The 27,628-nt window shown below is 45.4% G+C and overlaps 1 protein-coding gene and 1 long non-coding RNA gene across 2 annotated transcripts in view; both read right to left on the bottom strand.

The window, feature by feature from the left end:
• Positions 1-22,588, bottom strand: part of LOC144494003 (sodium-dependent lysophosphatidylcholine symporter 1-like) — a 149,244-nt gene extending 126,656 nt beyond the window's left edge. Inside the window, exons 1-4 of the mRNA XM_078213577.1 lie at positions 22,358-22,588; positions 21,690-22,000; positions 19,598-19,814; positions 9,068-9,454 (exon numbers count right to left, since the gene is read on the bottom strand). Of these exons, the coding sequence (XP_078069703.1) occupies positions 9,068-9,454; positions 19,598-19,814; positions 21,690-22,000; positions 22,358-22,588 (1,146 nt within the window). The remainder of the gene's footprint in view (positions 1-9,067; positions 9,455-19,597; positions 19,815-21,689; positions 22,001-22,357) is intronic.
• Positions 22,589-25,822: 3,234 nt separating this feature from the next.
• LOC144493714 (uncharacterized) overlaps positions 25,823-27,628 on the bottom strand; it is a 30,569-nt gene continuing 28,763 nt past the window's right edge. Inside the window, exon 3 of the long non-coding RNA XR_013497781.1 lies at positions 25,823-27,252. This is a non-coding gene — a long non-coding RNA (uncharacterized LOC144493714). The remainder of the gene's footprint in view (positions 27,253-27,628) is intronic.

Here is a 27,628-nt window from a genome sequence, read left to right as displayed (position 1 = left end):
ACAAAAAGGTTGATAAGAAAGAAAAAATAGAGTGCAAGAAAAAGGTAGACAGTAATATAAAGGTTGACAATAAATAAGTTTAATAAATTTAAATACGAAAAGAGTTTAAAAAAACATTAGCCCTATAGATAGTGTATCTAGTGAATTGGTAATGGAAAGTAGGGCTATAGCGAATGAATTAAACAGGTATTTTGCACCTGTCTTCACGGTAGAAGATACCAATAACATCCCAGAAATAGCTGTAAATCAGGAAATGGAAGGGAGGGAGGAATTCAGGAAAATTACAGTCACCAGCGAAGTGGTATTGAGCAAATAGTTGGGTGCATGGGCTGACAAATCCTCTGATCCAGATGGACTTCACCCTAAGGTCTTGAAAAAAATGGCTACTGAGAGAGTTGATGCATTGATTTGAATTTTCCAAAATTCTCTAGATTTGGGGAAGGTTCCATTACATTGGAATATAGCAAGTGTAACTCCAGTATTCAAAAAGGGAAACAGAAAGCAGGAAACTATAGGCAAGTTAGCCTAACATCTGTCATGAGGAAATGCCAGAAGCCATTATCAAAAATGTATTGCAGGGCATTTGGAAAAATTGAAGGCAATCAAGCAGAGTCAACATAGTTTTGTGAGAGGGAAACTATGTTTAACCAATTTATAAGAGTTATTTGAAGGAATCACATGTGTTGTGGATGAAAGGGAATCAGTGGATGTACTTTATTTAGATTTCCAAAGGCATTTGATAAGGTGCCACATCAAAGGTTATTGAGTAAAATAGAAGCTCATAGTATAGAGGTAATATACTGGCATGGATTGAAAATTGGCTCACTAACAGGAAGCAGAGAGTTGGCATAAATGGATCTTTTTCTAGTTGACAGGATGTTACAAATTGTGTACCGCAGGGATCAATGCTGGGGCCTCAATGTTTTACAATTTATATAAATAACTTGGATGAAAGGACTGAAGCTTTGTTGGTAAATTTACGGATAGATAGGAAAGTAAATTGTGAAGAGGAGATAAGGAGATTGCAAAAGGACATGGATAGATTAAGTGAGCAGGCAAAAACAATATAATGTGGGCAAATGTGAAATTGTACATTTTGGCAGGAAAAATAATAAAGATGCTTATTATCTAAAGGGTGAGAGATTGAATAGCTCCGAGGGATCTGGTGTCCTAGTGCATGTATCAAAAAAGGTTGATATTCAGATACAGCAAGTAATTAGGAAAGCTAATGTTATTGTTTATTGTGAAAGGAATTTATTATGAAAGCAGGAAGGTTATGCTTCAGTTGTACGGGCATTGGTGAGACCACACCTGGAGTACTGTGTACAGTATTGGTCTCCTTATTTTTAAAAATATGTAAATGCATTAGAAGCAGCTCAAAGAAGGTTTACTAGACTAATTCTAGGAAAGGACATGTTGCCTTATGGAAGGTTTGAGAGGTTAGGTTTTTATCTACTGGAGCTTAAAAGAGTAAGAGGTGACTTGATCGAAACATTTGAGATCCTGAGGGGTATTAACAGGGTGGATGTGGAGAGAATGCTTCCTCTTGTCAGAAAATCTGGAGCTGGGGGTCACAGTTTAAAAATATGGGATCGCTCATTTAATACATTTATTGGAGAATTTGGTTCTCTCAGAGGGTTGTGAGTAGCTCAACTCTCTTCCTCAAAAAAGCAATGGAAGAGTCTTTGAATATCTTAAAGGCAGGGCTGGATAGATTCTTGATTAACAAGGACGGGGGGGGGGGGGGTGCGAGGGTGTGCTGAAAGCTTGTTGGGATAGGCAAGAATGTGGGGCTGAAGTTACAAGCAGATCTGCCATGATCTTATTTAATGGCTGAGCAGGCTTGAGGGGCTGAGTGGCCTACTCCTGCTCCTAATTCATTTGTTCATATGTTCGTAGCATGCCCACTATATTTAAGTGACTAACCAAGGGTCAATTAAACATATTATCAATCCAATTGACCCTGATAATGATGCTGCCCACACCATAAAATGTTTGACGTTGGTAGCCAGGTGGGAGTGGGAAGCCTGTTTTTTTTAATCACATGCTCCAAGGGCAGGAAGGAAGGGGGTTGGGCAGGGGTTTTCGCTCTTCAGGGACTGCCTTTTGTTGATCATAGGGCAGCCACCCTTAGATTCCCCCTTCCTCACCAGGAAATTAGAGATATATGTCAGGAAATTAGAGATGCATGTAGCAAAGGTAGTAGAATAATCATGGGTGATTTTGGTCTACAGTTAGATTGGACAAACCAAATTAGCAATACTACTATGGTGGATGAATTCTTGGAGTGTGCATGAGATATGTTTTTCAGACTAGTACATCAAGGGACCAACTAGAAAACAAGTTATCCTAGATTTGGTATTGTGCAATGAGAAGGGATTAATTAATAATCTTGTTGTACAGGGTCCTTTTGGGAAGAGTGGCCACAACATAATAAAATTCTTCATTAGGATGGAAAGTGAAGTAGTACAATCTGAAATGAGGATCCTACATTGGAACAAAAGGAGCAAGTTCAAGGATTGAGAGCAGTTTAGAAATCAGCAAAGGGGGCCCAAGAGATTGATAAAGAGGGGTAAAATAGAGTATGAGAGTAAACTTGCAAGGAACATAAAGTGGTCAGTAAAACCTTCTATAAGTATATAAAAAGAAAAAGATCAGTGAAGACAAATGTAGGTCCCTTACATTCTGAAACAGGAGAATTTATAATGGAGAACCGGGAAATAGCAGAGCAATTAAACAAATATTTTAATTCTGTCTTCATGGAAGAAGACACAAAAAACTTCCCAGAAATACTAGGAAATCAAGTGTCTAGTGAGAAAGAGGAACTGAAGGAAATTAATATTATTAAAAGATAGCACTGGAGAAATTATTGGGACTGAAAGGCAAAAATCCCCGGGCCTTGATAATCTACATCCCAGGGTGCTAAAAGAGGTGCCCATGGAAATGACGGATGTGTTGGTTGCCATCTTCCAAACTTCTGTGGATTCTGGAACAATCTCAGCAGATTAGAGGGTGGAAAATATTCTAAACTATTTTAAAAAGAAAGGAAGGACAAAACAGGGAATTATAGACCAGTTAGCGCAACATCAGCAGATGGGAAAGTGCCACAGTCCATTATAAAGGATGCGATAACAGGACACTTAGAAAATATCAACAGGATTACACAAAGTCAACATAGATTTATAAAAGGGAAATCATGTTTCCCAAGCCTATTGGAGTTTTATCAAGACTTAATGTGAATAATAGATAAGGAAGAACCAGCGGGTGTGGTGTATTCAAATTTTCAGAAAGCTTTTGATTAAGTCCCACGTAAGAGGGATTAAAATTAAAGCACGTGGGGATTGGGGGGTAATATATTGGCATGGATTGAGAATTGGTTAGCAGACAGAGTAGAAATAAATGAGTCTTTTTTGGAGAGTCAGGCGATGACTATTGGAGTACCATAGGGTTCATTACTTGGACCTCAGCTATTCACAATATATGGCAATGATCTGGATAAGGGAACAAAAAGTAATATTTCCAAGTTTACTGATGACACAAAACTAGGTGGGAATGTGGGTGGTGTCTCCCCCAGCCCAAAAGATGCGCTGGTTAGGTGCATTGGCTATGCTAAATTCTCCCTCAGTGGTACCTGAGCAGGCGCCGGAATGTGACGACAAGGGGATTTTCACAGTAACTTCATTGCAGTGTTAAATAATAGATGTTAACAGGTTTTAAGGTGAATTAGACAAGTTGAGTGAGGGGCAGATACATGACAGATGCAGTATAATGTGGATAAGTGTTAAGTTATCCACTTCGGTAAGAAAAGCAGAATGACAGAGTATTATTTAAATGGTGATAGGTTGGAAAATGTTGATATAAAAAGAGACATCCATGTCCTCGTATACAAGTCACTGAAAGCAAGCATGCATGTGCAGCAAGCAGTTAGGAAAGTAAATTGTATGTTGGTCTTCAGTGCGAAAGAATTTGAGTACAAGAGAAAGGGCCTTGGTGAGACCATCCCTGGAGCATTGTGTACAGTTTTGGTTTCCTTATTTAAGAAAGAACATACTTGTCAGAGAAGAAGTGCAACAAAGGTTCCCCAGACTAATTCCTGGGATGGTTGGATAGTTGTATGAGGAGAATTTAGGTTTAATAGGTCTGTATTCACTGGAATTTAGAAGAATGAGAGAGGATCTCATTGAGGCATATAAAATTCTGACAGGGCTGGACAGACTGGATGCAGGGATGATGTTCCCCTGGTTGGGTGGAGGAAGTTGGGGGAGTGGGTTGGGGGGGGGGGGGGGTGCGGTTCTAGAACAAGGTGGCACAGTCTTAGGATAAGGGGTTGGCCATTATGGACTGAAATGAGGAAAATTCTTTTCACCCGGAGAGTGCTGAACCTGTAGAATTGTCTATCACAGAAGACTGTGGAGGCCAAGTGACTAAATATATTTAAGAAGGAAATAGATAGGTTTCTAGACACTAGAAGCATCAGGAGAGAGCGAGTGAATGGAGGATCAGCCATGATCATATTGAATGGCCGAGCAGACTCAAGGGCCGAATGACCTCCTCCTCCTCAATTCTCTATGTTTCCCCACCTCACTCCCTAACCTGCCCAAACCTTCCTGCCCAAGACCCCATTCATACCTGCTCCAGGGATCCATGGGTTTTGATCTTCTCCTGTCATCTCAGCAGCTGCCACTGGCACCTTCCTGGTGCTGCTGGGATTGATGGAGCCAATCTGATCAGCTCCAGATGGCAGGGCCTTCTCCCCAGTGAAGGCAGAAGTCCCACTCAGGCCTCATTCATCCGCCCTGCAGTGCTTTATGGTAGATCAGCGTTCTGCAAGTAAGCTCCACACCAATGTGGTTTTTGTGGTGGGGGTGTGTGTGCCCTAATGTCAACATTGTTACAGGAGCAATAATGTCCTGTCTGACCACATCATGTAAGGTTATCATTTGCTTATCAAGATTGCCTTGTCAGTACTCGCCATCAACTTATCCTATGTCAGCGGCACTGAAGATAGTTCTGTGTTAAGAACTTGCTGGTTGAGATTTGTAGTTGCTGAATGTATGTACTGATACACCAGTAGAGGATGTTGTATTATTTCATCATTATTTGTATATTTAATGATGTTCATGCTCGGACAGGCCTTTTTACTGAATGGAGGCAGTATTGTTGTGCCATGAGTTTACAATGCAGCTTATATCTGATCAGGTTGGACTTGGATTCATACTTGTGTTTTACTGCAAAGCCTTGAATTGGATGCAGCTACAATCTTAGTCTGAAGTGCTTCAACTTTTGCCAACCTACAATAGGGTGGCCCCTGCCAGAAGTCACAAATCTGTGACACTGCTGCATCATAAGGAGATGATGCCATCAGATTCAGATGGAAATAGTCAGCTAAAAAAAAAAGCTCCTGATGCACTATCAATCGAGTCAAGACTAGTTGTGAGCAAGACAAATAGGCTTTTATTAGCAAGAACTTGGAGCCATCCCTGTCAGTGATCTGGTCTGAACTGAAGGCAAGGGGGAGGAGCCACCGCCTTTATACCTGGACCAGGGGGAGGAGACTTGGGCGGAACCGACAGGGATGTGCCACATATACAGGTACTGAGAAATACTAACTACGGTGGTTAACCACTACAGATAACAGATAACGTGGTTTACCACATTCACCCCCTGTTTAAAAAAAGAGTCCGTCGGGGGTGAGGCAGAGTGAACAATATTTACAATATTTACAGATTTAGTCTGTCTGGGGGCTTGCTCTTCCGCTGCAATCTCCGTAGTACCGGTTCCGACTTGGTTTCAGGTCGCGGTGTCGTTTTGAGCGCCGGAACGTAGCTGTCATCCGTGGTCTCGTCCGCCCATCGGGTGCGTGGTGACGACTCCTGGGGCTCAGGCGAGCTGTACACGGGGGCGAGAGGAGTGAGTGGTGGTTCTGACATGGTAGGGACAAAGTCGGGGGTTGGGGGTGAGGGGTTGGGGGCTATAGAGGTCCCTGAGTCACCTGCGGGCGCTAGGCCACGGATAGATACTGTGTCCTCCCGCCTGTCGGGGTACAGCACGTAGGCGTACTGGGGGTTGGCGTGGAGGAGTTGTACCCTCTCGACAAGGGGGTCAGACTTACGGGTGCCGGCATGCTTCTGAAGCAGGACAGGACCCGGGTATGCCAGCCACGACAGTAGTGAAGTCCCTGAGGAAGACTTCCTGGGGAACACGAACATCCGTTCGTGGGGGGTGGCATTGGTTGCCGTGCATAGGAGGGACCTAATGGAGTGTAGTGCCTCCGGTAGGACCTCGCCAGCGGGTGACTGGAAGGTCTTTAGACTGTAGTGCTAGTAAAACGGTCTTCCAGACAGTGGCGTTCTCTCTCTCCACCTGTCCATTACCCCGGGGGTTGTAGCTAGTAGTCCTACTTGAGGCTATGCCTTTGGAGAGCAGGTACCGTCGCAGTTCATCACCCATGAAGGAGGATCCCCAGTCGCTATGGATATAGCTGGGGTAACCAAACAGAGCGAAGAGGCTGCGCAGGGCCCTAATGACTGTGGCCGAGGACATATCTGGGCAGGGAATTGCAAAGGGGAAATGTGAGTACTCGTCAATGACATTGAGGAAGTATATGTTGCGATCAGATGAGGGGAGGGGGCCTTTGAAGTCGATGCTTAGGCGTTCAAAGGGGCGGGTGGCTTTTATGAGGTGTGCCCTGTCTGGCCGGTGGAAGTGTGGCTTGCATTCCGCGCAGACCTGGCAGTTCCGAGTTATGGATCTGACATCCTCAACTGAGTAGGGCAGGTTTCGGGCTCTAATGAAGTGGAAAAACCTGGTGACCCCCGGGTGGCAGAGGTCGTTGTAGAGAGCCCGTAACCGGTCCACCTGTGCACTGGCGCATGTTCCACGGGACAGGGCATCAGGTGAACTTCCAGGGCCGACACAAGTTATCATAATTGTAGGTAGAGAGTTCGATCCTCCACCGTAATATCTTGTCGTTCTTGATCTTGCCCTGCTGCGTGTTGTTGAACATGAAGGCAACGGATTGTTGGTCCGTGTGTAGGGTGAACCGTTTACCAGCTAAATAGTGGCGCCAGTACCGCACAGCTTCCACTATGGCTTGGGCCTCCTTTTCGACAGAGGAGTGTCGAGTTTCGGGGCCTTGGAGGGTTCGTGAAAAGAAGGCCACGGGTCTGCCCGCCTGGTTAAGGGTGGTGGCTAGGGCGAAATCAGACGCATCGTTCTCCACCTGGAACGGGATGGATTTGTCTATAGCGTGCATCGTGGCCTTCGCGATGTCAGCTTTAATGCGGTCGAAGGCCAGCCGGGCCTCCGCAGTCAAGGGAAAAAGGGTGGATTTTATGAGTGGACAGGCTTTATCTGCATAGTCGGGGACCCACTGTGCATAGTACGAGAAGAAGCCCAGGCATCTTCTCAGTGCTTTGAGGCTAGTGGGGAGGGGAAATTCCAGGAGGGGACGCATACGGTCGGGATCGGGGCTGAGGATCCCATTCTCCACTACGTACCCGAGGATGGCGAGGCAGTGTGTACTGAACACGCACTTCTCCTTATTGTAGGTCAGGTTAAGGAGACTAGCCGTGTGCAGGAATCTGTGAAGGTTTGCATCGTGGTCCTGCTGGTCATGGCCGCAGATGGTGACGTTATCCAGGTACGGGAAGGTAGCCCGCAGCCCGTTCTGGTCTACCATTCAGTACATTTCGCGCTGGAAGACCGAGACCCCTTTGGTGATGCCAAGGGGGACCCTAAGGAAGTGGTAAAGGCGACCATCCGCCTCGAACGCCGTATATTGGTGATCCTCCGGGCGGATAGGGAGCTGGTGGTACGCCGACTTCAAGTCAATGGTGGAGAACACCCGATATTGTGCAATGTGATTGACCATGTCTGATATGCGGGGAAGGGGGTACGCATCCAGCTGCGTATATCGGTTAATGGTCTGACTGTAGTCAATGACCATTCTGTGTTTCTCCCCGGACTTAACGACTACCACTTGTGCTCGCCAGGGGCTGGCACTGGCTTCGATGATCCCTTCTCTGAGGAGCCGCTGGACTTCGGACCTGATAAAGGCCCTATCTCCAGCACTATACTGCCTGCTCTTGGTGGCGATGGGCTTGCAGTCGGGAGTGAGATTCACAAACAAGTCGAGAGACTGCAGGTGGTGCACGGTGGGCAATTTAGACGCTGCTGATTGCAGACGGAGAGCGGGTGAAAAGGCCCATTATACTGTATAGTGACACTCTTCAGATGGGTCATGAAGTCTAGCCCCAGGAGTACAGAAGTGCAGAGGTGTGGCAGCACGAGGAGCCTGAAGTTATCGTATACCGTGCCCCGCACCTTCAGGGTCACCACGCAGCAGCCGAGGACATTCACGGAGCGGGATTGCAATGCCATGGAGATCATTTGCTTGACGGGCCGCACGAAAAAGGCGTATTGGCGCACCATATCAGGGTGAATGAAGCTCTCTGTACTCCCACTGTCAAACAAACAATGCTCCCTGTGCCCGTTTACCTCAATGTCCATCATGGACTCGGTGAGACGATGAGGCTTCATCTGGTCCAGGGTCACCGATGCCACCGTTGAATCCTGCAGATAGCCGTCGGGGGCTGATGAGGTAGGAGATGGCATCCCCTGCTGGTCACTCGCAGCCGTTGTTGTCCAAGATGGTGGCCCCCGTGGGTCGCCGACGGCCGATGATGTCATCCAAGATGGCAGCTCCCACAGGTCGCACGCGGCTGGAGTCGTCCAAGATGGCGGCCCCCGTGGCTCACACTCGGCGCTCGTGGATTTGGGGGTAGACGTACGGCAGGCCTTGGCGTAGTGCCCCTCTTCCCACACGCGGAGCAGAATGACTCCCTCGCCGGGCAGCATTGTCGGGGGTGCTTACCCAGGCCGCAGAAGTAGCATTTCGGTCTCCAGAGGTTGCTGCAGTGGTCAGGTCACCGATGAGGCATGGGGCGGCGTAGGGCTGTGGTCCTCCCGGTAGCGATGGCCGCGGTGTCCACGATGCGTCCACGTGGTCAGGTGAGTAGGCTTCGAGGTATTGTGAGGTCACTTCTAGGGATTCAGCCAGTTGCACCGTTTTCTTTGAGTCCAGCGCACCCTGTTCCAGCAGCTGTTGCCGGATATAAGTAGTTCCGATGCCCGTGACAAAGGCATCCCGGATTAAGTTGTCTGTATATTGGGTGGCAGTCACAGATCTACAGTTACAGTCCCGGGCAAGCAGATGCAACGTGCGCAGGAACTGGTCGACTGATTCACCTGGCTGCCGTCTGCGCATAGCGAGGAGGTGTCTCGCATAGACTTCATTAGGCCGTTTATTATACAGGCCCTTTAACAGATCGATAGCGGTCGTGTAATTTTCCGTGTCTTGGATCGTAGCATATACTACGTCGCTTACCCGGCCGCGGAGCACCCGTAGTTTGTCAGCATCTGTACTGATGGCAGCGGAGGCTTTGATGTAATCCTCGAAGCATTGCAGCCAGTGGTCAAACGTGTTTGACGCTCCAGCAGCTTGCGGGTCCAGATTCAGCCTTTCGGGTTTTAGTAACTGCTCCATTCTTTAAAAAAACTTGCTAATAAAATTGATGCACTATCAATCGAGTCAAAGACTAGTTGTGAGCAAGACAAATAGGCTTTTATTAGCAAGAACTTGGAGCCATCCCTGTCGGTGATCTGGTCTGAACTGAAGGCAAGGGGGAGGAGCCGCCGCCTTTATACCCGGACCAAGGGGAGGAGACTTGGGCGGAACCGACAGGGATGTGCCACATATACAGGTACTGAGAAATACTAACTACGGTGGTTAACCACTACAGATAACAGTGGTTTACCACAGCTCCTAAACAAAATGGCTGTAAAATAGGCAGGCAGAGGGGGAAAAAAGTACAATGCACAGTAGTAAAAGAAAATCACTGGCTCAGGAAAAAAGAAAATATACAGTAAACCTTTCTCAAAAGGTTCCATTCAGAAACAACTCTAAACTGATGATTACATGAAACCCAAAAAGATAAAGATAACACTTTGTGTTCCTTTCCAATAATTTAAAGATTCAGAAATAATATAGTTGTATTCAAGTCCATAAAATAACTGGATGAGTGATGTCAAACTGGGACACAAGAAGCCCTTGAGGTCATTAGTCTTCTGCTCATAAGCTGAATTTTCTGAAATATTGGGCTGGATTTTTCCATTGAGATGCGATCCAGACCTCTGGCTCAACTCCAGGTCGATTACCTGGAATTGACTGTGTGGACGCATCAGTCATGAATGTCCTGGAGACAGCTAGTTAGGAAACCACCTCAAAGCCCTGTCCAAACAAGGACAGCGGAAGGTCCAATGAGAAGGCCCACAGTGAAGGGCAGCCAGGAGCTGCATCAGGAGAGCTGTTGATACAGGCAGAGGTCAGTGGCCCCAAGTGGCCCCAAGCCAGTCAGGGTTCCTCAGGAGTAGGAACAGCGATTTCTTGTTTAAACTTCCAAAATACAGCATTAGCTACCCAAAGAAAAACAGTTACCATTGTGGAAAAACAGGTTTCATTTGTACAAAGAAATAACAGGCTGGATTGTCCTGGCTGCATGGAAACTTTTGCAGAGTCGGGACAATTACAGAGGCTTTTAAAAATAGCGGAGGGGCCAGATGTGGAAATGCTCTTCTCATTTCTGACTGATAGAATGGGAGTTTTTTTTCTCTATATTAAGTTCTGCATGAATGAGAGGTCTCTTAGATTATTATGTTTTTCGTAACAAGATTGTAACCTTTGATCCTTGTGGCCCTGTCAGTGGGGCATGAAGCCTCTAGCTCCAATGGTCAAGTGGCCTGCCTCCGGAGCTGGCTTCCAACAGGCTGACACACTCCACACTTGACAGGGGGGGCTGTGCCACTCCAACAATGGGAAATTAAAGGAACCTGCACAAAAATGACCTTTAAGCAGGGATGCAATTGCCCTAGTTAGTTGCCCAACTCTGTGGAGTTGGCATGTGACCTTTTTCTCAGCCCACCTCGGGAAAGTCTCCTGGTGGCGAGAATGTGTTGGGGAACTGTGCTGATGCCCTATTTTCCCGACACCTCCAACTTTGGGTTGGATTTTCATTATTGAGGCAGATAGCTCAAGCCAGGGAATATCCTGAATCAGCTAATCCACCGCAATTTAAAGGACCGCGTCACATGTGATCTTAGCTCTGGAGGGACAGGGGCAAAATCGAATTGGGTCCACCAACCACGGAAACAGATCAGACATGGCATGGGGGTGTGCAGGTGCCAAGGCAGTTGTTCAGAAGGCCCACCTCAGTTCTCTGGAATTTTGTCCCTGTTGTTTCAAAAGCTGTTAGACTGTCTAATCCTCATATTCCAATGCCACACCCATGTCACCTCATACTTCCCATGCCATCTCCATTGCCACTAATCTAGCATCTTCTATGGGAAGAACTCAGGAGCCACACGGAGATGAAAAATATAATAATCTAAGAGACCTCTCACTCATGCAAAATTTAATATAGAGAAAAAGAACTCCCATTCATGGTATCAGTCAGAAATGAGGAGAACACTATTCCTGCTATTCTTAAAAGTCTCTGGAATTGTCCTGACTCTGCAAAAGTTTCTATGGAGCCAGGACAATCCTGTCCATTATTTCTATGTACAAGTGAAACATGTATTTTCACAATGGTAAATGTTTTCCTTTAGGTAGCTAATGCCGTACTTTGGAAGTTTAAACAGGAAATCTCTGGGTTCTCTCACACAGAAAAGTTCGAAGTTACGATTAAATTGTTTTTCCAATCTTTAATCCAAAGAGAACTTTCACCTTTCGTGTTTCAAATAATTATAAATATTCTCTCAATTTCTTGCTTTACAAAAGTAAAGATTGAACACGATTACGAGAAAGAAATAGTTATTTGTTAACACAAATTCAATATACAGAACTCAGGATTGCACCACATAATGGTTCAATGTCACATCGATATTTCCTTTATCTTCCTACCACTGCATGTAAGTCTTAATGAAAAAGCTTGCAATAATAGAAGCAAAAATCTTAGTTAATAAGGCTTAAATGTTTAAAAGGTTTTCATGTTCACTGCACTATTACTACTTTTTGTAAGCTTGTTTCGTCCAGTGTAAGTGACTTAACTTTCAATTCCCTACATGGAAAGGATGTTGCAAGAACGAAACAACTACATGCTTGCTGTGTCTTTTTAATGAGATCCCAACCTTCAGAAACTCTTCCAAGCGGCAAGAAATTTAGGTCAAATTAGATTATGAGATCCCAAAATTCATTAGCACATTGTGACATAGTTCAAGCTTTGAATTTGTGCTTCAAAATCAGTCATAATGGCTGAAATAGTAACATCACAGTCTGGGAAGCGTCTGGTGCATGCACAGTGGGGGTGCCCTTCCTAGCTTGTGCTGCATAGGTCATACTGACAGTGGCTAAAAGCACTGCATGCCCCATTTGGAAGCTCTCTACCTTCCCTAGTGCTAGATCAGGCAATGTTATGGAGCTGAATTTTTTGGCCAATAACTTTGGGTCAGGTTTTCCAACCTCGCCCGTGGCTGGGATTTTCCTGTACTGCTGCTGTGAATGGAAATTTGGCTGAGCACCAAACTCTCAATTCTCCTTAGTGCAGTAATGGGCTGTGAATGGCCAGAAAATTCTGGCCTTTATGTTGGTTGTACAATTTTTTAAAAAAAATCTTAGTTCTCTCTTCCCCCTCCTCCCACCACCCCCCTCCACCCTCACACTATTCCCATGAAAAGAAAAGAAAATGGGGTAATTTTCAGTTTAGCAGGTAATAGCTCTGTCAAATTTTACTCTGGAACAGGGGATCTCAGGCTGCTCAATATTTCCAAAGAACCTCTTCCTCTTTTCTTTATATTCTCCCCTCTTATTGAAGCCTCTCCATAATGTAAAGCTTGTCTGACCAAAAGGATTTGCATGCAGCCTGCTCTTAGGCCTCCGCCAAGCCCATTCTTAAACCAGCCACTAGAAGGTTTGAGGCTCATCTCTGAATTCTTTGCGCTATATGGGCAGCATGGTGGCACAGTGGTTAACACTGCCTCATAGTACCAGGGATCCAGGTTCGATTGCCGGCATGGGTCAATGTCTACATTTGCACGTTTTCCACATGTTTGTGTGGGTTTCCCCTGAGTGCTCCAGTTTTCTCCCACAGCCCGAAAGATGTGCTAATTAGGTGCAGTAGCCACTGAATTCTTCTTCAGTCTATCCAAACAGGTGCCAGAGTGTGGCGACTAGGGGATCTTCACAGTAACTTCATTGCAGTTTTGATGTAAGCCTACTTGTGACATTAATAAATAAGCTTTTAATTGTGCAGAATAAACCAAATAAAGGTTAGTTTTTACCAACTCCAACATAAGTAGTAAATGGGAAAACCTGTGTCTTACAATTCATGATGTGGAGATGCCGGCATTGGACTGGGGTAAACACAGTAAACACAGTAAGAAGTCTCACAACACCAGGTTAAAGTCCAACAGGTTTATTTGGTAGCAAAAGCCACTAGCTTTCGGAGCGCTGCTCCTTCGTCTGGTAAGTGGGAGTTCTGTTGGTACAGAACTCCCACTTACCTGACGAAGGAGCAGTGCTCCAAAAGCTAGTGGCTTTTGCTACCAAATAAACCTGTTGGACTTTAACCTGGTGTTGTGAGACTTCTTATAATTCATAACAGAGAACATTGGAGTAGGACTGCAGCAAAAGAAATCTGTGCTTTATTTTTTTCCTAAGTTCTGAATTGAATTGGCAAAAAGGGTTGCTGCAATTTCATCAGAAATATAATTGGATGTATCATGGCTTTGACACGTAGAATACTTTTTGGGTGCAGGATCCCAAAGAAAATTAATGCTTCAATTATTCATGAATGAGAATATTTAAGTACAATCAAATTAGTCATTCCACAAACTTTGCTTATAATTGAAGCATGCAGAGTAGAATATGAAAGCTAGGTAACAGAAAATTAGTTTTCACTTGTCCAATCCAAATTATTTGTATTAAAGTAGTACAAAAATAACCTAATGGTAAATAACCAAATGCTATGTTAACTTTTTTGGTCAGGGAGGTGAATTAGCTTCTCATCAGCCACGTGTTTCTTCTGTGTCGCACACATACAACCTGCATACGAAGGACTGATATGAGATTTTGAGAAACTAAGGATACATTCTCCCCTTCCACATGGTCCAGCATAGTTACATTTTTTGAATTAATTGCAACATACCAACTACTTATTGATGGGTATGTTGTAAGAACTATTATCGTCTTCAACTATGTCACAATGCACCAAAAAATATTAGGATCTCAAACTTGGCTTTCAGCTTTTTCAAAAATTTTGAAAATGCTAGGAAATGTTTATGAAATAAAATGTACCAAATTCCCACTTCCTACGCTTAGGCCAACCATGGCGTGAATATAAATTCAGTGGATTTATTTTAATTTCAAACATGGGTGATCACTTTTGTTTGCAAATGTTTGGAATTGTAGCAAAATGCAAAATTTCAAAGTTGTTCTTTTAGCAAACTTCAGCCAGGGAGAAAACCTGGCAGCATTCTACATTACAACTATCTATTATACATCTGGCACGATATTCCTCCCCATTAACTTCAGTAGAATGATAAAGCAGGCAAAGTGTACAGAGGCAGCTACCATTGGATTCCTGCCCCTGCTGAATTGAAAATTACCCTGTTTTCTTTACTGAATTGGGAGTGAGGTTTGGGAGAGAAAAGAGGACAGGACTAAGAATTTTTTAACAATATAACCTACACCAAGTTATTGAAATGCAACTTCATAATGTTGGAGCTGACATTAGGGAGGGCAGAGGCCTTCCAAATGGGGTGTGCAGTGGTTCCGGCCACTTCCTGCCTGACTGATGCTGGGTGCTCCCAACGGTATGACATGCATGCACCAGAAACCTCCCAGACTGTGACGTTGTTATATCAACCATTATGACTGAGTTTGATGCACAAATTTGAAACTTGAACCAAACAGATCCATTTAAGATTACTTGTCACTCACCAAAGAATATGCAGTCAGCTGCAAGATAGGACAGTCTCCCACCCCAATGCTTGTTATTTGCAGGCAAGATGCCTCAGATAAATGTCTATTACTGCAAAGTTTGTGGGGTGCTTTGGGAGTTGTTGTGGATTTGGCAGGACATGTAATTGCATCTCCACAGGAAGGGCAGATGGCTTGGTGACCTAGCCACACAAAGGATGCAACAAGCTCATATCCCAAGAACAAATTAAAAAAGATATGGGGGCTACAGTTTCCATCCCTCTAGTCCTGTAGCATGACAGAGAGAAGGAGCAGAGGCTGCAGAGTGGGGCATTCAGTGCAATGCTCCCTATTGGCAGCAAGGTGGCACAGTGATTCGCACTGCTGTCTCACAGTGCCAGGGACCCGGGTTCAATTCCAGACTCAGGTCACTGCCTGAGTGGAGTTTGCACGTTCTGCATGGGTTTCCTCCGGGTGCTCTGGCTTCCTCCCACAGTTCAAGATGTTCAGGTAAGGTGCATTGGCCATGCTAAATTGCTCCTTAGTGTCAGGGGGATTAGCAGGGTAAATAGGTGGGCTTATGGGAATAGTGCCTGGGTTGGATTGTTGTTGATGCAGTCTCAATGGGCTGAATGACCTTCTTCTGTACTGTAGGGATTCGATGATTCTATGATTAAGTGAGAACTGGACTTCTCCATCCACCTTGATAGTGTAAAAGGCTCTGTGGTAGGTCAGTCAATGCAATCAATATTTCAACATGCATGTTCATCAGCATTCTCCTATTGGCTGCCCATTGAACTCCTCATCTGAGTCCCCTGTAGCAGAATCTATCTGCGACCTCACTCTCAGTGAGCTAACACATAAACTATCCTTACTCTCTGGCTGGCTGAATCCTGCTCATACCTGGTGACCCACCAGCTGCTGATCCCAACTCTATCCTAGCCCCTAATGTACATGCAGTGCCAGTATCTGAGTTGCTAACTGCGAGCATCAACTCAAGTGATGGGCCTCTCCATCACCTCGATTTTGTTGCTCTCTCTCTTCCTTCTGTAGCTGCTGTTGTTGAACAGTCATGATGTGGAGATGCCGGCGTTGGACTGGGGTAAGCACAGTAAGAAGTCCCACAACACCAGGTTAAAGTCCAACAGGTTTATTTGGTAGCAAATACCATAAGCTTTCGGAGCACTGCTCCTTCGTCAGATGGAGTGGATATCTGCTCTCAAACAGTGCACAGACACAGAAATCAAGTTACAGAATATTAATTAGAATGCGAAACTCTCCAGCCAGCCAGGTCTTAAAGGTACAATGTGGGTGGAGGGAGCATTCAACACAGGTTAAAGAGATGTGTATTGTCTCCAGACAGAACAGCTAGTGAGATTCTGCAAGATCAGGGGGAAAGCTGTGGGGGTTACTGATAATGTGACATAAATCCAACATCCCGGTTTAGGCCGTCCTCATGTGTGCGGAACTTGGCTATCAGTTTCTGCTCAGCGACTCTGCGCTGTCGTGTGTCGTGAAGGCCGCCTTGGAGAACGCTTACCTGAAGATCCAAGGCTGAATGTTAGTAATTCTGGTGTACTTTGTTTGGGTGATGTGCCTGCCACAGCTGAATAGCTAGAGTTATCTGTCAGCAGTGGTGTAAAGCTGGCATTATTGGAATGATATGAGGGTGTGCTAGAGTATCTAATTGCTAGGATTGACTCCTACGTGCTAGGGAATGCTAATTGGTGAGTAAGGGGAGGTGTTGAATTGAGCAGTGAGAGGTTGGTGGTGCAATGAATAAGGTATGTCATGGGCAGATGCATTTAATAAACTTGGCCATCCATGTGAGGTTACTGAACTTATTGTGACATTGTTGCCTGGGCCTCTGAGCTAGTCATTGGACAATGGCTTCCTTGGCCACATGTGGGTTTGCTTTAAGGGCTTCGTGGTGGCCTGTGGAAAGATGAGCTCTTTCCTTCTAAGCTTCACCACCGATGCCTCCAGCATGCATTTGTAAATCTAGGAGTCCTCTCTCTTCCTTGGTGCTCCATTTGTGTAGCTGCTATTTAGAGCCAGTGTCAGTACAGGCAACCAATAGCAGCTCCATCAGTTCTGTAGATAGGGCATATGGACTTGAAGTGTTAACTGCGATATATTTACAAGTCAGGATGGTGAGTGGCTTGGAAGGGAACTTGCAGGTGGTGGTTGTTGTACCTGTTAATTCTCAGATACTTTCAACCAGTTTACTTACTCCAAGGTTTTACCCCGGTGTCCTTATTTGGAAGATGGACAAAGGACAAACACAAGTAAAGGTTCAACAAGTTTATTAATAATAACACTATTAGCCCTTAAATTACCCACATAAAAAACAAGAGGATACCCCAGCAGATTCAAGTATACTACCCATAAAGATGGTTTGGTTGAACTGCAGGTCCGATTCTCTGAGTCCCCCTGGTCCGTCGTCACGAAGGTGAGTCTCGATGGCAGCTTCTTCCTCCCTTCCTTCTTCGGTCAGTCTTCCGAATGGTTAAGGCCGCCTCCTTTGTCGAGTCTTCGCTGCTGGTCTCTCAAAGTGTGTCCCATTATCCCCCAGCCTGCTTGCCTTTCCAGAATTTTCTCTGGCTTCTGGCCAATGAGGTTCCAGGAGGGGGTTCCAATACCCAGTGGGTTTCTTGATGTCTGCCTGACAGGACACTAGGGTCCGCCCCCAGGTGTCTCATCTCCATGCTGTTGAACTTGTTATCAGATAAGGTATCTACAGGAATTCTTGGTGACAGAAAGTCTGGCCCGATCTGGGCTTCTAACAATAGGCCGGTGCATTTCAATGAGGTGATCTCCTGCTAAGTATCAGTAACGACGTTTGATGGGTGGTTGATGGGTCAGGTGCAGACACGTTTGTGTATTTGTACAATTGGCCTGCCTGAGATTTGACTGTGTTTGATTTTAATATGTCCAATTCTTTAATTTAGGATTTCCAATTTTATCAGCCTTAAAACTAGGCCCTTTTTATATCACCACATTCCCTCCTCTTGATCCAATGAGCGTCAACGAACCGGATCACACAATTCTCACCAAACCATCTCAACAAGCAAGTAGCCCGAATCTGGGGTTGACAGTATCATCCCTAACCCACAATAGTACCAACAAATTTAAATGAAGTAAAATAATTTTAAAAAACAATAAGAAACAATACATCAATTGGGTATATACAAAACAAAGCAAGAAACAGTACAAAATGACAAGTGACTATACATATTAAATACAGATGGGAGAGTATCAAGGCTCTTGATTGTGGAGCCTCTCCTGATGTTGGATGGCCCTTGCCGAGTCCAAGTTAGGACGATAGGGAAGCCGGAGCAGTCTGATTGTTGTTGGAAGAAAACGTGATTGGAAAACTTCCAAGTTGCTTCTGTAAATTAACCATATACTGGTAACACTGAGCATAGTAGGTCAACTGGGCATCAACATAGTCATGCAGGCGACGAAGGTGATGAGCATGTGTATTGTTAATTCCTTCAAGCAAAAGTCTTATAATCTCTGCCTGGCGATCAAATTCACTTTTTGTAATTCGCATTTCCTGTTCTGCTGCTGAACGGGCCTCTGAGACCTTTGCCTTCTTCAGTCTTGCTTTTGCTGCATCTAAATCAAGTCTTTTATTCTGCAAGAGTTTACGTTCTTTAGGTATTGTTCTGTAGTCCCCTTCCAGAAAGTTTCTAAGGGGTGCCAAAAGGTTGACCTCTGACGAGTGTACTTCCATCGGGCGTGGGGTGAACCACATATATCCGGGGTATCGTAGGCTGATCTTCTGGTCTTTGGTTGGTGTGGTGTCTGTGGTTCGGTCTGAGACAAGGAGTCCCAGATAACAGGGAAGTATGTAGTTCATTCTGGGGAAGATCAAGGTAGCACCTGTTAATTCTTATTAATACCTGATTCTCTTTTCCTTCTCTTTACTAGAATGTTGTATGACTCCTCTTTTTTAAAAAAAACAAAGAAATAAGTAAAGGAATAATAAAGGCCCAATAGTGTCATGCGAAGGGTTGGTCGGCAATCAGTGTTGATGGGGTTGAGTGGGGTAAGGAGTTTGCAGAGCGTGAAAATAAAATGTTGGGTATGTGGCATGTGTCCTTGTTGTTGAAAGACTGTGGCACAGTCTAACAATAGATTCTTCATCCCACAACCAAACTGTGGTGTGTCGGAAGATTATGACGCAGTATAATGTGGGCAGATAAAAAACCCTTTTCAATTGAGTGATGCGTGGAGTGGACGGATAAAGCTATTTACAAACTGGACTGTGATGTCCTGATTCTTTCCTAGTGGAGGGAACCTATGTGGGCGGGCTTTGGCTGCCAGGTACCCACTGCATTACCACCTCTGGTAGTGAGCGCCGGGTCAAACGGTTCTGGGAGTCCCGGTACCAGGGGCACCATAGGGGGTAAGGTTTGCGGGTTCCCCATCCTTTCCGCCGGGGTCCCCTGGGCCGGGGTTTTATTCCTGAAGCCCTGTAAATTGGGGCGGGGACCGAGGTTGCATGTGCTGTTCTACCACTGGATATGGTCCAGCATATTTGGGGGACAAGAACATTCTAGGCTGGAAGACTCTGAGCATTATCTGTTGCCCAATCTCATATTCGATGGGTTTTACCTTACCATCAAAATAGGTCTTACTTTGCTGCTTCCGTTTGCCTATGTTAACGGCTGCAGCCTGTTGTGCGGCCTGTATGTTTTCTAGGATGGCTCTCACAGCATTTTCGTAGGTGAGGGCCGTGACTTCGGGCCCGGACAGATCCAGCCTGAGTAAAGGTTCAATTCCTCGCATAGGTCGCCCGGTCATGAGGACAAGGGGGGTGAATCTGGTGGAACTAGATACGGAATTGCACACAATCATTAATATGAAGGGAAGGACTTTGTTCCAGGAGTGATTGTTCTGCTGAACGGTCTCACGGATCATATCTTTGAGGGTACGGTTCATCCTCTCTACTACACCGCTAGATTGGGGGTGGTAAGCAATGTGGAATTGTTGCTTTATCCCGAACAATTCCATTACGCGTTGCATTACCTGGGCAGTGAAGTGAGTGCCCTGGTGCGAGTTGATGCTGCGGGGAAGGCCCCACCTTGTGAATATATACTGCACTAGGATGTCAGCCGTGACCTTGGCTGTGTTAGTGCGGGTTGGAAAAGCTTCCACCCATTTACTAAAAGTGTCTACGATGACCAGGATGTATTTGTAACCTCCCACTCCGGGCGGTAGGGGACCAATGTAGTCAATCTGGAGATTTGTCCAGGGACCTTCCACAGGGCGAGTATGCCTCAGTTCCCCTTTGTGGGCATATTTATCAGGATTGTTCTGTGCACAGATGATACAATTATCGACGTAATGCCGCACATCCTGTTCTAGGTTTGGCCACCAAGACAATCCTTTGATTCGCTCACTTGTGGTTCCTGCCCCTTGATGGCCCTGGACATCATGGTTTTGGAAAATGATTTGGTTACGGTCCCTGGTTGGGACCACATATAGGCCGTCCTTAAGGACAAGCCCATCCTGTACCGATATTGCGTCTCGCCATTTTCCAAAGGAGGCGGGGTTTGCCCCTTCCTGAATTTGTTTCAGGTCCTGGTCACTGCTCTGGGCTTGTTTTAGGTCTTCAACCTTGGTCTGGCTAACAGTCACAGCTTCAATTCGCTCTGTAACTATTGGTTGCCAAAATTTCCCCTCTCTAGCACCCTGTTTGGCTAATTCATCCGCCCTTATGTTCCCAAGTGGGGAGGTGCGGTGGTGGGCCTTTACTTTAATTATGCAATACTCCCGGTCTTGGGCAGCCTGGAAAATAAATCTTAACAGTGGGGCTGATGGTAGAGGTTTCCCATCTGCAGATATGAATCCCCTTGCTTCCCATAGGGGCATGAAGTCTGTTAAACTGTTGCAGACATACATACTATCGGAGTGTATGTCCGCGGGTGTGGGGAACAGGTCAGGATGGCTGACTACGTATGCTATCGCTGCCTGTTCTGCAGCTTGTGCACTCATGTGTGCTGGAAGTTTTAAGGCTATCTCCCTCAGGGGCTTGCCTTCTTGGTCTTCCACGTATATCCCACATCCTGTCCTCCTGTTTCCCTCTTCCACCATAGATGACCCATCTACAAAAATTTTTTAACTGTCCTGAGCCTGGGTTTGGCTGATTCCCCTGGCTCCTCCCCACTTTTGTTTTGGCAAAAATGGCCCCTTGGGGTCTTTTATTGCCGGAACCTGGCATTCATGGGACTCCCCGCTGCAGGTTAGGTTGTCTGCCAGGAATGTGGGGACCTGGGTGTGTTTGACCGCAATGTCTCGACCCTGTAACATGAGTGTCCACCGTGCAATACGGTTTTGACTAATCGTCCCATCTTTAATTCGGCCGTTCAGCAGTAGTTGTCTGGGGGTGTGGTTTGTAAGTATAGTGAGGGGGTTCAAGCTGACTATGTAGTTAAAGCGGTGCACTGCCCAGAAAACTGATAATAAGTGGGTTTCGCACACCGAAAAACTTCGTTCAACCGGAGTTAGTATGTGGGGAGCGTAAGCAATTGGGCCGAGTCGTCCGTGCCGTTCTTGGAGGAGCACGGCAGCTAGTGTGCTGTCAGTGGCCGCTACTTCAAGGGCAAAGGGGAGTTCAGGGTTGGGTACCTGTAAGGCAGGGGCTTGTGCAAGGGATTGTTTGAGGTCTGAGACTGCTTGTGTGTGTCACACAGTCCAGACCCACGGGGTGTTTTTCCATAAAAGTTCGGACAGGAAAGCGGCTTTAGTGGCGAAACCGTCTATGTGGTTGCGACAGTATCCCACTAAGCCCAGAAAGGAGTGCAGGGAGCTCACGTCCTTTGGTAAGGGAAGGCGTGTTACAGATTCAATTCGCTTCCTTTCTATCTCATGCTTTCCCTCAGTCACTATTGTACCCAAGTAAGAGACCTGTCGTCTCATGATCTGGGTTTTCTTGGGATTTACCTTTAACCCTAATGTAGTGAGGAGGTTCAGCAGTTCATCCAATAACTTAAGATGTTCCCCTGTTGTTTCAGTCTGTAAGAGGAGATCATCAACGTATTGTACCAAACATTCTGGTTTGGAGAATCCCTCCAAGCCTTTTGCTAAGCGCTGGTGAAATATGGAGGGGGAGTTATGAAAACCTTGTGGTAAACACGTCCAGGTGTACTGTTGTCCCCAGAAAGTGAAGGCAAATTTGTATTGACAGTGGTGATCTAAGGGAAAGGACCAGAAGCCATTACTGATGTCCAACACAGTGAAAAGTTTTGCGTGTGGGGCTTGTTTCATCATGGCTTCTGGGCTAGTCGCCACTGTGGGGGCTGTGATGGGGGTAGTCTGATTTAGGGCTCAATAATCGATTGTGAGTCTCCAGGAACCGTCCGGTTTCCTTACCGGCCATATGGGGGAGTTGTTAGTGGAAGCAACTCCTTGTTTTAATAAACTGCTAATCACCTTGGCCACTTCCCCTTCAGCTTGCTTAGGGAAGCCGTACTGTCTTTGGGGTTTAGGGTCAGGACCTTCTATGATTACCTCCCCTGTTATTCGGCCGCAGTCATGCTTGTGACTGGCGAATGCCTGTGTGTGTTTGGCTAATATACCCTGTGCTTCAGGGTCTTCCGTCATTTCTGTGGGCCTGATCCGCAATTCTCCAAAAGTAGATATTCGGTCTACGTATCTGCTGGTGGCCACCTCGACTGGGGATTGACAGTTGGTTGGCATTTGTCAAATGCAACAGTTAGTGGGGTCAAACGATAGGTTGCATTTCCTCATCAGATCGGACCCTAGAATGTGCTCTGCCATTGGGTGAAGTTTAACCAAGATAGCTGCGTGATGACATATTAGATTACCCAGTTGAAATTCTAATGGGTCTGTTTCCAAGCCTTCCTGTAAATGTCCCGTAAAGCCACTTAACATTATTGTTTTCCTGATAGGCCAAGTGCAGCTGAGGTCACGGGATGTGTTAAGAGTGGTACGCGATCCCCCTGTGTCCCATAGGAACTCGATGGGGCGGCCTCCCACTTTGCCTTTTACAAGGGGTCTCCCTACACTATCCCATTCAGTGTTGCAAACCCAAGTTGGGGAGGTCTGACACAGTCATGCTTCCAGTCCAGAGTCTAATTGGGGGTAGAGGCTGAAAGGGGTGACGGAGGCATCCACCGGGGTTGTGATGCATTGTCTGGCAGGTCCTTCTAATGCCATAGGTCGGGGTTCTCCGCTGTGAAATCGTTGGGGCGGTCATGGGGTCTGGCTGGGCAGGGCTCTACATTCCCTGGCAAAATGGCCGATCTGGCCACAGTTGTAACACTGCACTTGTGGGGGTGGATATCTGGAAATGGCTTTGTCTTGTTCCCTGTACCTGGGGTTGGGGATATATCGGGGTTCTGCGCGGGGCTGCGGTTTTGTGTATTGATGATTGGCAGGGGTATATGGGGGTGGGTGCCCTGAGTTTCCCTGCCCCCTGTTTCCACCTTCCCCTTCGTTACGCCAAACTGGGGCTGGGTCTGTGTGGATTGGGTTCATCTTTCCGTGTTTTGTGGGCTTGGGGGTGCCTGTTTGTCTGACCTCCCGTTCCCACGCACGAGTCATTTTGCGGATGGCCCAGGCTTCTGTGTATGAATTATCATTGGGATCAAAATTCTCACAGGCTTTCCGACTCCCCTCAGTGGCGTGTGCTATCAGGGTCCGGATCCATGTGGGCCGGTGGTGTGCATTTAATTGGACTCGATTTAATTGGCCGAAAACCACAACAAATTGGTTCCATAGTCGGCCAGCATAGGCTGTCGGGTGCTCCCCTCTCTTTTGTTGGCAGTTGTTTAAGCCTTGTACTGGGTCATCCCTATTGTAGCCTATGGCAGCCAGAACGGCTGCCTTCATTCTTGTAGGGTTCCCCTGGCCACGTTCTGGGGTTCGGGTAGGGCGGAATGGATGGCAGGACTTAAACATAACAAAATAAGTTTAACCTCTTCTGCCTCGTCTAGGCCGTTTAAAACACAATATTGGGTGACCTGGTCAAAGAGAGCATGTGGATCCCCGGAGGGTTCAAATACTCCAATCACTTTAGCTATGTCAGTGAGCTGTGTCATGGTGTATGGAGTTACATAAGTCACATTGTGGTTCTGTCCGTCCTGTCGTTGGGTGGTGACCGGATTCATTGGTACAGGAACCAGATTAGTGACTGGGCTTATTGGGATGGTAAAAGGACTAGGATCTGAGACTGAGTTTCCCCAGGTGGGGGCCGGATTATGTGGTACCATTGGTTCCACTACCAGGAAGGGAGGTGGGGGTCCCCTGTCGACAGTGACGCTAGCTGTTGCATAATGGCAGGCATCCTCTTCTAAATCCCCCCACTCTACCCCTGGGTCACTATCCCCTGTTTCAGTCGTGTATGCACACATTACACCCCTTTTTATGGCTAGTTGTGCTTTTAAATCTTCAATCTCGCGCAGGCATTTGGAGTGGTCTGTTGCGCGGACTGTATTTACTTTTCCTGCTCGATGAAAAACTTTTACTGCAGCCTGTAGATCCTGCATTTACGTTTAACTTCCTCTACCCGTCGGGCGAACTTAAATATGAGGATGGTTACACTGCCATAAGTAGGATTCCTATTACGGCCAGTTGTGACAGCATGCGGACCCATGGGTGGATTTGGACATTTGAACCCCAATCCCAGAGGTCCTCCCATTCAGCATGACTGGCCATAATTATTTCCTTTTAGGATTTGTCACTTGAGTATAGGGAAGGGATCGGGGTAGGGGTCCGGTTTTCACTAAATTCCCTCCCATAGATTTAACCCAAATTCCCTCGACTGTTCTAGTTCTAACTGCACAGTTTGTCCACCTTGTGTTACAGACACCGGGTTTATGGCCCAATTTACTGGTCGAATCTGTATTAGGATATTTGTGGAGCCTCCTCCTCCAGTGAGTTGTTAAATTGTCCATCCCCATTCCTATATATCTTTCCACAGCATATTTAACCTTCTTTCTCTCCCAGTAACAAAAGTATCATAAACTGGACAAAATCAGCTTGAGAAAATTATGCTTGAATGAATGAAATTCATGAGGTTTCCGCTTTATAACTAGAGAATCAGTTTTGTTGCTATGTAGGCAAATGGCAACTAATTTCACACAGCAATGTCACACTAATAGCAAATGAGCGAATGATCAGATCATTTATTTTTGGCAGTGATTGTTGAGGGATAACAATGTCCAAGATACCAGAAAAATTCCTCATTCTTCTTTGAGTAGAATCATGGGATCTTTTATATCCACCTGGATGTTTACTGTCTCATCCAAAAGCTCTGACAATATCACACCAGAGACAGGAGTCTTGTCAGCTGAGCCAAGCTGCCATTTATGATTTGCGGAGGTTGAGAGAGGAAGGGGTGGCAGATTGATTTGGGGCGTGATGAGACCAGTACCATCTTAAACAGCGGTGGAAGAAGACTCGCAGCTTGAATCTGTTTTGATGGGAAGTGAGTGCCAGATTGAATTCCGGGTGAAAAAGAGAATTGTAGGAGGAGACAGCACCTCTGTAAATTGGATCTAAGGAGTAGGACTTCTCCTTGAATGAATGGAGTGGGAGGGGAGGGGTGAAACACAGACAGGCCGCCTGCTGTTGGCTACCATCCAGTAATCCTTGTCTGAAAGTGCCTTCATGTCATTGAGGACAATGCCAGGTTTGGATGAGATGTCCTGCAGGCTTCAATACTTCTTCTTTCACTATGTTCACATATAAAGGGTGGGTGCTTTGGCAAATATTTGAACAGATGATACAACTGCACAATTATAGTGCAGCAAGAGTTATATATTTTGGATAGGAGGGAATAAAAGATTAGAAAATACAGAGGAGAAACAAGAAAATAATTAATGAAGTATTTATTTCACTGTAATTTAGAGCAATTTATGAACTGTACATACTGATCAGAAAGAACAAAAATACATTTTCTGAAGCTAAATCCTCTTCATTCTGAAATTATTTTTCAGCTACTGGTCAGTATGGCTGTTTAATATGATTATTAATTGTATCGTAAAATATTTTACACAGTGATAGCTTGTTTTTTGTTTGCTTTCAGTTTTTCTAAAATTTTAAATATATTTCAAGAGTACAGAATTTCAGGTTCCTGGCTTCAAAGTGAACTTTGTAAAGTTATCAGAGGAACGAAGCATTGTCAGTCAAAGCTAATTATTCTGACATAAAGTTGTTATTTAATTCTTACGGTTGTAATGATATTGGTAATTATTAGCAAATCCATTACTTTAACAGTACAGTTTTTTTTAAATGGAGGAACTAAAGCTTTAAAGATATTTCCTGTTAATATTTCATAAGACACTTCCCTCCTATCACAAGTCACTAATGAGCGATGACATTGCTCTTCTTCTTTTGTTAACTCCTCAGAACTGTTCATGTGGAAGGCCATTACAGCTTTTCCGTTGTCCCCCAAAATTTCCAGTGTTAGCCAAGGCCAGAATTAAACCTGGGTCCTTGGCACTGTGAGGCAGCAATGCTAACCACTGTGCCGCCCCAATGTACCTCTAAAATCAACAGCAGAAAAAAATACTCCTATGAAAAACTAAAAGCTATTGGGAAAATATTTCCTTACAGGGCTGCAATATTACAGTGTTATTCTGACAACTAATTCTGGCCATGGGTGACTGTGTGGAATTTGCATATTCTCCCTGTGTCTGCATGTGTTTCCTCCGGGTGCTCCGATTTCCTCCCACAGTCCAAAGATGTGCAGGTTAAGTGGATTGGCCATGCTAAATTGTCCCTTAGGTGTCCCAAGGTGTGTAGGTTAGGAGGATTAGTGGGGTAAACGCACAGGGTGAAGGGGATAAGTCAGGGGAGTGGGCCTCGGTTAGATACTGTCAGAGAGTCGGTGCGGACTCAATGGGCCAGAAGGGCCTTTTTCTGCACTATAGGGATTCCATGATTCTAATTTATTTTTAAGTCTATTTCTTGAAGTGTTGAAATCAAAGTTGTTGTATATTGAATCGTTTAATTTAACATTTGAAACTGGATAATTCACTAAGTATGTTGGAGCCTTTCCAAGATGAAATATTAACCTTAAAAACCCACCCTTGCTTATAAATTTTTTAATTCCCTCAGCACTAAAATACTGGAAAGTTTTCAGCTATAAACTCATTCTTACACACACTTTAGAAGTACCACGACTCTCCAAATGACCCTTGCAAGAGGCAGCCTTCTGTTGCAGGATTGTTTTAGCTGTGCGGTAAGCCAAAGGATTGCTGAATGTAGCATTCTGCATCATGTTGCAGACGTCTGGAGATCTACAGAGGAACAATATGATGATCGCATTCATCTTAATGCACAAAGCAGCCTGAAGGAAAGTTTAAGATTATAATTTAAGGTTTATGTTCCAGCTTGAAAATGCCAAATAGCGACGGGTAAATCATAAAAAAGTGAGTATTCCATGCTCAAGAAAAAAAGTGCACGCATTTAGATGGTACTTTTCACAACATCTGAAACCATTTTATAGTCAATGCAATATTTTTGAACTATTGTCATTGCTATAATTCAGGAAACACAGCAGTCAACTGCACACAGTAAGGCCCCACAAAAAGCAAGAGTGGAATGACTATATTTATGGTGTTGGTTGAGAGATAAAAGTCACCAGGGGCACAGGAATCCAATACTCTTCTTCGA

The sequence above is a fragment of the Mustelus asterias genome, chromosome 5, assembly GCF_964213995.1.
Source record: "Mustelus asterias chromosome 5, sMusAst1.hap1.1, whole genome shotgun sequence".
Taxonomy (NCBI): Eukaryota; Metazoa; Chordata; class Chondrichthyes; order Carcharhiniformes; family Triakidae; genus Mustelus; species Mustelus asterias.
Note: the sequence above shows the minus strand (reverse complement) of the source record. Positions and strands in the feature narration are given on the sequence as shown.